This window comes from Manis pentadactyla, chromosome Y (genome assembly GCF_030020395.1).
Source record: "Manis pentadactyla isolate mManPen7 chromosome Y, mManPen7.hap1, whole genome shotgun sequence".
Lineage (NCBI taxonomy): Eukaryota > Metazoa > Chordata > Mammalia > Pholidota > Manidae > Manis > Manis pentadactyla.
In genome coordinates, this window is record NC_080039.1 from 25,379,673 (window position 1) to 25,394,013 (window position 14,341).

Below are 14,341 nucleotides of genomic sequence, written 5' to 3' on the forward strand. Positions count from 1 at the left end.
GGAGTTAATGGTATTATTTTATGAAAGGTCCATAACCTGAATAGAACTAGAGATAATATGAAGGAAACCCAAACTGAGTGGCCTTTGACAAAGAGCTTTACTTTTTAAAATAATCAAGGTAAGAAACAAACAGATAAATTAAAATTCTAGGTTTAAGAGGACAGTTACATTCAGTGTGTGTGAACTTAGATTGATTGATTATAGACTGAGAGAAGGGAAAGCCTAAGAACATTATTGGGATAGTTAATGAAACCTGAATATAAGCAGTGGATCAGACATGTTTAAAATCGAACATACTATGGTTATGTCCTTGTTATTAGGAAATAAACCTAGTTGTGAGGAGTAGAGTGTCATGTTTTCAGTTTATTGTCAACATAGTTACATTGACAAAATTGATGTAAACGAATATAAATGTACTGATAAAACAAATTGGCAAAATGTAAATAATTGGTATACCTGGCTAAAGAATAGTTCCTTGTGTTATGTTTGTGCCTTGTGTATAACTCTGAAATTATATCAAAAAAGAATGTTACGTCATGCTCTTCCTTTCTCACCACCCCCAATCCTGCTTAAGTAAGCAGACAGAGAAAGTTTTTAGATAAAAGGTTTTAAAGGGGTAAAATAGCAGGTAAAGTGGTAGTCCAAAGTTTAGTAGGTGCTTCAAAATCAGTGTTCTGGAAGAAAAGACAAAACTTTTTTAAGTAGTAGAAAGTCACTTCCTGCAATTTTGGGAGCGTGTGGTTTGGTGTAATTGACAACTTTAAGGAAATAAGCAATATGATTTTAGGGCTGCCAATAGGTGTTCATACATGTGGAAATAGTAAACGGTCATAATGCATGTACCTTTGTTTACCAATCCGAACACATAACCAAATGTTCTGTGTAGTCCGTCTTTCAAGAAATCAAGATTTTATGTCTAGTTGAAGTTTTTCTGAGACGAAAAATGTCATTTTTGAAGACTTGGGTTGCCTTTACCAATTCTAAAAGAAGCTCACAGAAGTAGAATTCCTTGATATCAGTACTGACATACATAATGTTAAAAGATATGTATCTCAGAAATATCAGTACCTTTTGTTGAAGATAATTTCCAAATTCTCCAAAACTTCAAATTTTTGAAATAAATGTTTTTGGTTCTTCAGTGGTTCACAGCCCTTGTTGGAGGCCTTGTGTCTCCTCTGCCACCATAAACAATTTGGTGTTTTCCAGATACCCAGCTTTATCTAATTCTTCTGTGACTTTTATTTTCCTTAATATTGACATAAACAACCAAATGAGAATTTTTTTAAGACAGACTCCTGTGTTGTAAAGTGAGATGTCATCCAGACAAAAATACTACACATAGTACTTTTAGAGCTACGTTCTTTTGACTTTTCCTTTTCCAATAACACACAACTGAGAATTTTTTCACTCAGCATATAATTTTAACAGAGTAAGTTCAAAGGACTTGCTCATTTTATATTATAAAAATAAAGGATTTCCAGCCTTGGGTAAGCCTAGTTACCAATAATTTATAATCATTATGGGTGTGTAGGTTTTTTGAATATTTGAGACTGTTAACAGATACTCATCTGGTAATTGTACAACAACTTTATCAAATGCATTTGAACTCCTGTCACCCTAAATTATCTGTGAAAGTACTTAATGTTATTTTCTATACCAGAAAATTTTTTCCTTGCAATAACAGGGTTTAGTAGAAGAAAGAAAAATGAAAAAAAACTATAAACTATACTTAGAAATTGCTTCAGTGAATGTGAAGAATAGAAGGGGGATTATGCTGAAGTTATTTGTGATCGCACATTGAGCAGATCATATTTTCCTTCAGATTATGTGAAAAGTGTTGGTTGTTGGTAAATTGGGTATATATAAATACCACTGTTACAGGCTGCCTATTAATGATAAATGCTCATTGCCTTTACTTACTTTGGATAAAGTCAGCAGTGATGTGTATATACATGTGTATAATCCATTGTTTTTGTTATTTTGAAGAACATGAGAACTGTGATCCACAGACTGTGAGATTTGGAAGTCAATACAGTCATGTTCAAGAAGTCCAAGAACGGCTTAACTTCCTTAGGTTGGTTCTAAACAATTAATGTTATCTTTAAGGGACATAAAAGGCGTACTGTGTTAATATTCTCTAGAATTTAGTCTTTTGTTTGATGGACATTACACCCTGCAGATGAATGTTTTACACATAAGAACCATTGCCAAAAAGTGATGTGACATTTCCTGTGTGATCATTACTAAATAGTTTTAATTACCTGAGGGGAATACAGAAATTTTGCCTATCTTTTAAGCCAAAGCTAAATGTAGTCTTGGGCTGAATTTGTCCAGTAATGTCTAGCTTTAACGACATGGATGTGGATATGGATATATAGAAGTTTCTTAGAAATGCAGCTACCTATCATAGCAGAAAAGAATAGATGAATCATAAGTATTATAAGCAAAATTTCCAGGACACAAAATTTTTCATGAAATCTAGTTATTTATTATTTAGGTTAATTCTTGGGAATTTTCTCTTTAAATTATGTACATTGTATATGCTATCAATGAACCGTGTAATCATTGATGGGAAATATTTAGATTTATACATGAAATCTTTTTAAGTCCATAGTTGCTTTAAAGAATCTTATAATCTGCTCAAAGGTTTGATCTGATCTTTTCAGATACAGGTGTTTTACATCAATTCCACTTGAGAAAAATTATCTTACCAAGTTCTATGATGTTTATTTAAACTGCCCTTTTTTAAAACCATCTGGAAAAAAGGACTTGCCTCCACATATTGAGACTCTCCTGTAGTCGATCATTATTTTTGATGAGTGTGTGCTGTATCTCTTAGGTTTTTATTGCAATAGAAACCTTGTTGAGGGATTACTTTATTAAAGTTTAGAATCAGAAGACCTTTTATAGTTCCTGCCTTATAAATACCTAGAACTGCAATTCATCAAAGGGAAACAGAACTAAGAACTTATGCCTACTGTATAATTGATTTTTTACAAATCACCTTATCCTCATAGCAACCCTGTGAGGCAGGTGACATTCCAGTTTGAAATAAGAAAACTGATGATTCAGTTTGGGAAAGTTAACTTCTTTGAAGTCACACAACCAGCATGTAATTGAACTAGACTACCCATACTGTGTGTCTTACTTTAAAATCTGTTCTTTTCTGTGACACAGCGCTTTTTCAAACTTATTTTAGAGCTTAATTTGAAACTACTGCATTTTATTATTCTGGGTCTCATCTTCCTAATTCATAATTGAACATAGGAGGGATTGGGTAGGATTAAAAGCTAAAAGGCTTTTTCATACTCAGACCTAGAAATACAGAGGTTTTAGAGACATACAACCGTGACCCAGAAGAAGTAACCCATTAGCATTAAATAATCAACACACTGTTGGATAAGAAGTATTAACATTCTGATAACTAAGAATTAAATTCAATGAAAAATCATTAGTCCAATTAAATTAGCTTCTGTTTCCTCTTACTGTCTTTCATAGAAACAGAGTAGGTGGAGAAGTGCTCCGGGAACCTAGAATCTAACTGAGGGAAGGGATTAATTGAAGAGGAGTCTTCAATTTCAGTACACTTTTTTTTTTAGTGGACAGAACTGATAATCACACAACCAGAAATCCCCAGACTAGAACAGTTTGATTATTGATAAACATGCTAATGACTTCTGACATAGAAAAAAGCTAAAATTTTATGTAGGTTATTTTGTTTATTGTGGCCAGGTACTGAGGTTATATCTTCAGAAGTTTAAATTTTGTAAGCAGCGTGGTTTTTTAACAACATTCAGTTATCCCTGACGGTCACTTAAGGTAATACCTCATTTTCCAGTGAAGCCACCATGTAAGAAGGGAGCTTTAAAACGAGTATCTGGTTTCAAAAGCTAAACTTCTTGAGAGCAAGGGAAAAGAGAAATACTTAGGGTAAGTAACAGAATTGCTAGCACGGTGCAGTTTTCCCATAATACATGCTTGTTGGTAAATGAATGAATATTGGTGCTTATTTTACTACCATAAGTGTCCAAGAAATAAGTTCTTTTTAAAGAATACCTTTTTAGCTGTAATTAAAATGTAGTTGTGACAAATGTATTATTTCAGGCATATAGAAATTGTGTTTGAGGATAAAATTTTATAAAACTAATTACTGATTTCTGAAATTTTTCCAAGATTTTTATTGAAAGATGGCCAACTGTGCCTCTGTGCTCCTCAAGCAAAACAAATATGGAAATGCTTAGCAGAGAATGCAGTTTACCTTTGTGACCGTGAAGCTTGTTTTAAGTGGTATTCCAAGTTAATGGGGGATAAACCAGACTTAGATCCTGATAGTAATAAGGACTTCTTTGAAAGTAGTGTGCTTCAGCTTAATCCTTCGCTGTTAACTGAAAATGGAATAAAATGTTTTGAACGAATCTTTAAAGCTGTTAATTGTCAAGAGGGGAAACTAGTAGCAAAAAGAAGAGCCTACATGATGGATGATTTGGAATTGATAGGATTAGACTACCTTTGGAAGGTAAGTGAGAAGGAGGAACTCTTGTTTGCAAACATTGTGCCTGAGTTGTTTTTTAAAAAAAAAAATAGCTAAAGGGTCATAATTTAACGATTAGGTTATATTTATTTATTCTGCTCTTGTACTTGCCCTAGGAACCTAGGGGGAGTATTTGTTCACCTTCAGCATCCTGTGTCACCTATTTTTGCTAGTGGCTCTTGTGTTTTTTTTTCTCTCTCTTCTTTTACCACCTGCCTTGATGTTTCTTTTGTACTTATTTAGAATCTTTTGAGATATATACAAGTGCACTGATAGTTGTAACTTGCATCTTTCATCCTCCCCTCGTAAGTCATTTTTTCCACTTTTTATGAGGCCATGGTACATTTGATGCCAAAATGACTGATGGACAGAAGAGAGGGCTATTATTTGTAAGGAGTTATTAATAGTTTTACTGACACTGTTTAATTTATGATACATTTTAAGAACTGGAGAGTGAAATTCTATATTCTGTTTAAGGCTAACATTTCTATTTTGATAAGTAAATCCTGTTGCCATCCTTTAAAAATCAAACGTATTACATTGTTGTATTTCATCGTATATTTATTTTCATTGTGGATTTTTTGTTTGCAAATTGTAGATGGACTAAATGTTTGATACGGTGTTTCACCAGAATCAGTGGTGTTCAGACATTTTTAAACAGTTAACCACCGTGAATAAAAAAAATGATATAATGCTAGCTGATAAAGAAATAAAAGCCTGCTTTTTCTCTGCTCAGTCCCCACTAGCTGCTTTCTTTTCCCTCCTTAAATCTTTTAAAGGGTCATCAGCCCTGAAATATTCTTAAAGACTTAGGATTCCAAACATAGTTTAAAACCCAATGATTTAATTGGACAAATTGATAAATGTGCAGAAACTGTGTTTGACAGCATCGCCCTTTTGTTAAATGGTTTTTCTGTGTAAATGCTTTACCTTGTTTGAATTTCTCCTTGAAAATCTCAGTTGACCCACCAAATTGCAGAGTTAAATAACATTGGTTAAAGTGCATTTTGTTCATTTTTAAGCAAACTGCTCTGTGGCAAAAACTTGAAATTTGGTTATATATTAATCCTTAATTTTCAAGTTTACGTAAATTTATGTTATGGTTTTACTTTATCGAAGTTAAATTGCCTAATACTGTATTAAAAATAGTGAGTGAATGAGAGCTTATGTGCCAAAACAAGAAACAACTTGAATGCTAATATTACTATAATTCTGGGTTCTAGGTTGTGATTCAGAGTAATGACGACGTTGCCAGCAGAGCTATAGATCTCCTTAAAGAGATGTATACAAAACTTGGGCCCAGATTACAGGTCAATCAGGTAAGATTTGAAATGCATAAAAACTTTTATACAACTAAATTGAAATTAATTTTGTGTTTAGTAGAATCTTTTTAAACTTAGGGTTAATTTTTAAACTAGAAATTAATCTTGTTCAAAATAGGTATTTAGGTATTTAATCCACACCTGCCCCCTACAAAATGGTAACTCAGTTGATTGTTCTTTGGTAATCATTCATTAGGATGTAAGGATTATTTTGAATATAACGTTGTATGTTGAGACAATCAAAAATTGACTGAATTTGACATTTAGTCCTGAAGTTTTTACTTCAATTGGTATATGCTTGCTTATTTTCTTATTACGAGCTTCTTTTTTGTGTTTTATTGTCAAATATGATATGATTGAGTGTTACCAAAAAGTTGAGATTTATTGTCTTTAATTGGACTAATATAATTTTTTATGTTTAAATTTCAAAGCAGTCTGAGCTATTTGGACAATCATTTATAATTTATAGGTAGTTATCCATGAAGACTTCATTCAGTCTTGCTTTAATCGTTTGAAAGCTTCGTATGACACATTGTGTGCTTTGGGTGGCAATGAAGACACAATTAATTTTGCAACGCAGGAAGCCATTCGAATGGTTCGAGTATTAACTGTGTTAAGGGAATACATAAATGAATGTGACGGTGATTATCATGAGAAAAGAACAATTCTACCTATGTCAAGGTTTGTAAGAAATTTATCTAGTAGAGTAAACTTAACAGCTGTTATTTACTTTGCCAGTTTAACCCCATGTATGATACATGGGTTAAAAGGATATTAAAGAAATTTTTCATTTCTGGATTTTGTTGTCATGCCTTTTAAAAATTTACTTGAAAACATTGTTCTCAGCAATGTGCTGAATATGATTGTGGTTTTTTTCTCCTTATTTGAAATTGTTACACGACCTTTTTTTTTTTTTCAGACATTTCAGATATTGTTAATGTACAATTACTTGAACAACATTATGGTTACTAGACTCCCCTTACTTTTTTTTAAATTTTGGTATCATTAATCTACAGCTACGTGAGGAACATTGTGTTTACGAGAGTCCCCCTGTCACCAAATCACCCCCCTATACCCCTTTGCAGTCACTGTCCATCAGCATAGTAAGATGCTGTAGAATCACTACTGGTCTTCTCTGTGTTGTGCAGTCCTTCCTGTGCGAACCCCCTGCCACCCACCACATTGAGCAAGCTAATTATAGTGTCCCCTTTTTTCCCTCCCCCACTGCCCCCTTGTCCCTCCCTTCGCACCCATCCTCCCCAGTCCCTTTCCCTTTGGTAACTGTTAGTCCATTCTTGGATTCTGTGAATCTGCTGCTGTTTGGTTCAGTTTTTTTCTTTGTTGTTATACTCCACATATGAGTGAAATCATTTGATACTTGTCTTCTCCACCTGACTTATTTCACTGAGCATAATACCCTAAACCTTTTTTTTTTTGAAAGTAGAAAGTTTTGAACTTTATTTTTGTGAGGCATTCATTCTCACTAAGAACAGCTTTCTACTTCTATCTTTTGTAGTTCCATTCTGTTACCACCATTACATGCGGTGCTGGTATTTTGTAGTTGATGTGTTTTTAACGTTCCTTACCCATTTACACTTTTAACACTTAATTCCTAAAAGCTGCTTATTCTGTAGATAAAACAAGTATTTTTAACCGTACATATATACATAACCCTAAAATTATATACAAATTCTGAATTACATATATAACAAAGACGTAAGTAAATAAACTCAGTAGTAACAATTTAAATGGCATCTCTAGTTTGGGAGAAGTTTATAGAAAAGGTAACCATCACATTTTTAAAATTGTGATTATTTATAAATGTAAAATTGCTTCTTGAATGTGATTTTTATTTTCCACCTTTGAGAGAAGAAGAAAAATACTTCAGGATGAATTTTGTTACCAGATTTTTTACATTAAATATTTAGTAAAATCATGCATTTTCACAGTTCTGTCCAAACTCTCAAGCTGAAGCTCTTTCCACATTTAAAAAGTTGTTAGTGAATTAAACTTTTGTACCTTAGAAGAAAAATTGTTTGTTTGGTATTTATCTTCCTCTTACTTAATGTGAAAATACTGAATTCCCAGCTTTATGTTCTGGGCACTCTGCTGAATATGATTGTTTTTTGTCCCCTTATTTAAATTTTTTTTCCAGAGCATTCCATGGTAAAGACCTTTTTCTTATAGTTCAATTTCCAAACCATGGCGGACAGGTTGATGACTTGGACATACGGTCCCATACAAACGATACAGTTGGTTCAGTACGGCGATGCATTCTCAATCATATTAAAGCAAATGTGGCCCACACAAATATTGAACTCTTTGTGGGTGGTGAGCTTATAGATTCTGAAGATGACAGAAAGCTAATGGGACAGTTACACTTAAAAGATAAATCAGTAAGTACATATAATTTTCAAATATTTCCCCAAAAGTTAAACAGTTGAAACTTCTCATGTATTTACTGGATGTTTCTTCAGCATCTATTGTGTGCAGTCTTCTTTGTTAGGTGTTTGGGTTATTATCCTGTATAACGTAGGTTATTGTGACAGTAGTGTATTATAGAAAATAAACTTCTCATTGCTTATCTTGGGTAGGATTTTTAAAAAATATATTTCTAAAATTAAAGCATGAATTTTTAAAGTCTTTTTGAATCTACGTATCATTGCCATACTTTGTTGAAGATACTTTCTCTTGTTTTTGCTACTATTTTATACTATAATTTCTAGGTAATTACAGCCAAACTTACACAAGTGAGTTCCAACATGCCTTCAAGCCCTGATAGTTCTTCTGATTCTTCTACTGGATCTCCTAGAAACCATTATAATCACTACAGTGATGGCCCCAGTCCAGAAGTGGAAAGTTGTTTGCCTGGGGTAGTAAGTAGCTGCTATATATATAAGGCATTGCTCTTCTTTGGGAACACAACTATATGTAAAGAATACTTTTTCTGAGGACTTTGTAACTTTATAGATGGGCAAATATCAAATAAAATTACTCTTAACTATTAACTTTTGATGAATTTGTTAATTTTTGAAATTCAAAATGCAATTACCTTATAGTTATTATACCGTTTGCATAGAAATAATTTATTACAGTGGAACAAAAAGTACTATTAAACATGCACATGTAGAAAATACTACTGTACCATCAGTCATTTCTCTGGAAATGTTTGTAAAGGTGATCTGCTGTCTTTCTCAAATCTAAAAAACAACTTATGCTTTTCTCATACTCTGTTCCCCTTTCTCCCTTATGAATTGTTACAGGTACAGCAACACCAGCCACTTCATGTCAGGGTGATTTGCGTCTTGTCAGTAACTGTTTTAGCAATCTAGTCAGCAGTAGTTACCCCTGAAGGGGTGAAGTGCCTTCTGCATAGATAGCCTCTGAGGGCTTGGAAGGTCCATAGTTTGTTTACAAAATCAGAACACTTGTCACAAAGAAATTAACCTAATTAGCTTAGAAAGATTAATAAATTGCTAAATTTGCAACTTAAAGATCAGTGGATTTATAAAAGTAAAAAGGTGGGGAATGCAGATAATTTCAGGAATTAAAAATGGCAAATGCAAAAGAAGTGCTGAAGAAATAGGAAATTCATTTAGGGACAGTGAAGAGATTAATTTTGAATAAGAACTTTATGACATAGTTTATAGGTAAATTTTTTTGTATTCTATATTCCAGATAATGTCACTGCATCCCAGATATATCTCTTTCCTTTGGCAAGTTGCAGACTTAGGTAGCAATCTGAATGTGCTACCTCTTAGAGATGGAGCAAGAGTACTTATGAAACTTATGCCTCCAGGTAAGAAAATTGCCTAGATTCCCACTCCCACCCCCTAAATGCTGAGAAGTAGATTAAAAATAGATTACTTCCCATGAGGTATTTTTCATACTAGTCTGTTACAAGGATCACCATGTGAGCCATAAACATTGATAATGCGAAATTTTCCACAGATAGATAAATAATACATAGGAGCATGTAATTTAAGAAAAGAATTTTAATTAACTAATGCATGTATTAAAAATCTAGGATTCTTCAGAGGCTATAATTGAAGAAAATAATATTCTACCTCACCCATCCTCACCCTCCATTTCTTTTTAAAGAGAGAACCATTTTCAACGTGTAGCCTCTACTTACTGCCTATACCACATTTTCTCTAAGTAGTGTTTGTTCATACCATTATTTTTTATGCCATTTAGATATTACTAAATGCTGATTTAGTTTAATGTAGATGGAGATTATTTGTTACATCCTCTCACATCCTTCTGGTCATCTCAGAAAGTTTGCTTAAATATGTATTAATTCACACTGTCAACATTGTGCAAATAGTATGAAAATATTGGGCTTAAAGTATGTTCTCAACATTGAAAAAAGAAAGACTGTATGTTTTAGTATCCTATGTTAGACCTATTTATACTAGATTTTAAAATTCCCTCCACTTTGATTAGCTTGTTTTTCTGTGAATTTTTTACTAAATTTCTCACATCCCTTCTAATAGTTTCTTAAAATAGCATAGCTAGCATGTGTTATATCATGTTTTCATGGTATTTCCTCCTGTTGTTCCTGTCTGGTTGTTCTCTTTGATACAGTTAACTGCTCTGAGACTAATTTATGTAACTTCCCTGTGGTGAATTCTCTGGTGCTCTTTTGTCTTAGGTATTTCTTGAGTCAGTCCTCATCTTGGTGAAGGCACACCCTCCAAAAAATGGGTACATGGGAAGCAGATTTTTTTTAACAGTTTTTCTGAATACAGTTAAACCCTCACTTGTAGTAGTATGGTTTCTTTGTGTTGTGCATAGAGTTGAAGATTGAAAATTTGTTCCATTACAGTTCCTTGGGAAGTGGGAAGTCTGAAGCCATAATTTCCTTTCTGTTTGGGAGCCTTTTTTTTTTTTTTTGGTATCATTCATCTACAATTACAAGAGGAACATTGTGTTTACTAGATCCCCCCCATCACCACATTCCCCCCATATACCCCTTTACAGTCACTGTCCATCAGTGTGGAAGTCTTTTTTAAAGTGCTTGAATTCTGAAATCTTATGATGGATTTTTGTATGTGTTTTTTCTCTTCTGGGAGAGGCTACTCAACATTGTCAGTCAAAAGACTAACTGCTTCACATGTGAATGTTTGCTTTTTTGGTGTTTTGCTCGTATGTACTTATGCTTCATTTATGCTTTTGAAATTTTTTATACTTGAGAAAGTGCTATTGGGATTAAGTCCATTTTGCATGAAATTTTGCCTTCCCTATTCTACGTTTTTTTTTTTTTAAATTAAGTTGATATAACAACATTTTTTACCTATTTGTTGTAATGTTTTTGTGGTTTTTCTCCCCTGTTACTTCACATATGGTTCCGTTACTTTTTTTTTTTTTTTTGGACATTTCCAGTGTTCCTGCTGTGATAGGACATTTGTGATCCATTAAACCTCATATTGTTAAAAAAAAAAATGCACTCCAGAGCCTGTGTTACAAAGACCAGTAAAATTTTATTGCTGTAAAGTACTGAATTGTTCTGTATTAAGGCGAGTCAAGAGACTCAGACAGATTTTATTTCCAACAAAAATTCATGAAATTAAAGATGGTTACACCCGTACAAGTAAGTGAAATTCACTGTGGACTCTACTGATTGAATACACGTGATAGGGTCAGATTCTTTCCACAGAGTATTTGCTAATTAATAGTACAGTCAGTGAATGACTATATGGTATACACATACCTTATTGCACAAGCTTTGTAAATCTTTCTTCCTCAGTCTTTTTCTGTTTCACATGTACTGTTTCCATGCAAAGTTAACATTTTAGCAGATTCCACTCATGTTGTACTGAAGTAGTGTTTTCTCAACTTCCTTGAAAATATTTACTTACGTAGTTGTTATATGCAGGTTGTATTTTAGTCACTAAAGAGTTGACGTTGACTCAGCCTAAGCAACTACTGAGCAGCAGCATTAATCTATCAGCTCATCATGGACCAGGAAAAATGAGTCATTTTTGTTTTTATTTTCTTACTGTGGTAAAAATATGTATGACAGAATCTGCCATTCAGTTACTTATGAATGGATAATTGAGTAGCATTGATTATATGCACAATATTCGACAGTTATATTATGATCACCACTGTTTCTAGTGCCTTTTTTTTTTAACTTACAACATCTCCAATGCTCTCAACTCTGTAATTTTTTCTTGCCAAAAGACTAATACTTTTAAAGAAGTTTATTTTCTGTGTACATATTTCTTCAACTGCTGCAATCGGCCATACTTAATGTCCTTATTAAAGTTAAGTGGCTTTTATTTTTTATCTACCAAATGAACAGATTTCCCTACTCCAGCTCTGGAATCAGCCATTTTTTTGAAACCCAGTTACTACTAGTGTTAAATGATCTGTAGAAGCTAAGTCGTGGGTGCTAAGTGTTCATTGCGTTAACATATATGTTGCTGCTCGCATCTCCTCACAGTAAACAGAAGTAGGAATTACATATATGTATATATACATATGCTCATTTTCTCCCCTGCTGTATGAAAGTCTATGTATCTGTCTACACAAAAATGATGCGATCACACCAATGCTCCTAAGTACAGTCCAATACTTGAGTCTACTTTTGTTTTCTCTCTTTTTATATTTGAAACTTAACTTCTGGCAGTGACAAACCTCATTCCATCTTATCCTTTCATAGGTATTCTTACTTGATTAATCCTGTAATTAATCTTACCTCTCTATTAGCATTCTTCTCCATATTCTCTCACAGAGCCTGACCTGCATCACTTCTTAAGGTTGTCCTTCCACATAAAACAATTGTTTTTAATTTATTTTGATATCATTAATGTACAATTACATGAACAGTATTATGATTACTAGACTCCCCCTATTATCATATCCCCCCATATGCCCCATTACAGTCACAGTCCGTCAGCGTACTAAGATGTTAAAGAATCATTACTTGTTTTCTCTGTATATACTACATTTCCCGTGTCCTACCCCCTGCTACATTATGTGTGCTAATCATGATGCCCCGTTTTCTTTCCCTCTTATCCCTCAATTCCCTCCCATCCTTCCCAGTCCCTTTCCTTTTGATAATTGTTAGTCCATTCTTGAGTTCTGTGAGTCTGCCGCTGTTTTGTTCCTTCCGTTTTCACTTTGTTCTTATACTCCACAGATGAGTGAAATCATTTGGTACTTGTCTTTCTCCATCTGACTTATTTCACTGAGTGTAATACCCTCTCACTCCATCCATGTCGTTGCAGATGGTACACTTTGTTTTCTTCTCATGGCTGAGGTACTCCATTGTGTATATGTACCACATCTTCTTTATCCATTCATCTACTGATGGACACTGACATTGCTTCCATTTCTTGGCTGTTGTAAATAGTGCTGTGATAAACGTAGTAGTGCATATGTCTTTCTCAAGCGGAGCTGTTGCAATCCTAGGGTAAATTCCTAGGAGTGGAATTCCTGGGTCAAATGGTATTTTTACTTTGAGTTTTTAAAGGAGCCTCTGTATTGCTTTCCACAATGGTTGAACTAGTTTACATTCCCACCAGCAGTGTAGGAGGGTTCGCCTTTCTCCACATTCTCGCCAACATTTGTTGTTTGACTTTTGGATGTTGGCCATCGTAACTGGTGTGAGGTGATATCTCATTGTGGTTTTAATTTGCATTTCTCTGATGATTAGCGATGTGGAGCATCTTTTCACGTGCCTGTTGTCCAACTGAATTTCTTCTTTGGAGAAGTGTCTGTTCAGGTCGTCTGCCCATTTTTTAATTGGTTTGTTTGCTTTTTGTTTGTTGAGCTGTGTGAGCTCTTTATGTAATTTGGATGTCAACCCTTTATCAGATATGTCATTTATGAATATATTCTCCCATACTGTAGGATGTCTTTGTGTTCTACTGATGGTGTCCTTTGCTCTACAGAAGCTTTTTAGTTTGGTATAGTCCCACTTTTTCATTTTTGCTTTTGTTTCCCTTGCCCAGGGAGAAATGTTCATGAAGCAGTTGCTCATGTTTATGTCTAATAGATTAGAGTTTTTTGGTTGCACGACTTACATTCAGGTCTTTGATGCATTTTGAGTTTACTTTTGTGTATGGGGTTAGACAGTATTCCAGTTTCATTCTCTTAAATGTACCTGTCCAGTTTTGCCAACACCAGCTGTTGAAGAGGCTGTCCTTTCCCCATGGTATACCCATGGTTCCTTTATCGTATTTTAATTGACCATATATGCTTGGGTTTATATCTGGACTCTGTATCCTGTTTCACTGGTCTATGGGTCTGTTCTTGCGCCAGTACCAAATTGTTTTGATTACAGTGGCTTTGTAGTAGAGCTCGAAGTCAGGAAGCGCAACTCCCCCTGCTTTATTCTTCCGTCTCAGGATTGCTTTGGCTATTCAGGGTCTTTTGTCATTCCAATTGAATTTTAGGACCATTTGCTCTAGTTCATTGAAGAATGCTGTAGGTACTTTGATAGGGATTGCAGTGAATCTGTTTATTGCTTTATGCAGGA

The 14,341-nt window shown here is 34.0% G+C and overlaps 1 protein-coding gene across 3 annotated transcripts in view; it reads left to right on the top strand.

Annotated features, from left to right (window-relative positions):
• Positions 1–14,341, top strand: part of LOC130682129 (probable ubiquitin carboxyl-terminal hydrolase FAF-X) — a 165,969-nt gene that overhangs the window by 53,177 nt on the left and 98,451 nt on the right. For all 3 annotated transcript variants that reach the window (XM_057496262.1, XM_057496264.1, XM_057496263.1), the window contains exons 14-20: positions 1,987–2,074; positions 4,174–4,516; positions 5,755–5,850; positions 6,323–6,534; positions 8,009–8,249; positions 8,580–8,729; positions 9,532–9,652. In XM_057496262.1, the coding sequence (XP_057352245.1) occupies positions 1,987–2,074; positions 4,174–4,516; positions 5,755–5,850; positions 6,323–6,534; positions 8,009–8,249; positions 8,580–8,729; positions 9,532–9,652 (1,251 nt within the window). The remainder of the gene's footprint in view (positions 1–1,986; positions 2,075–4,173; positions 4,517–5,754; positions 5,851–6,322; positions 6,535–8,008; positions 8,250–8,579; positions 8,730–9,531; positions 9,653–14,341) is intronic.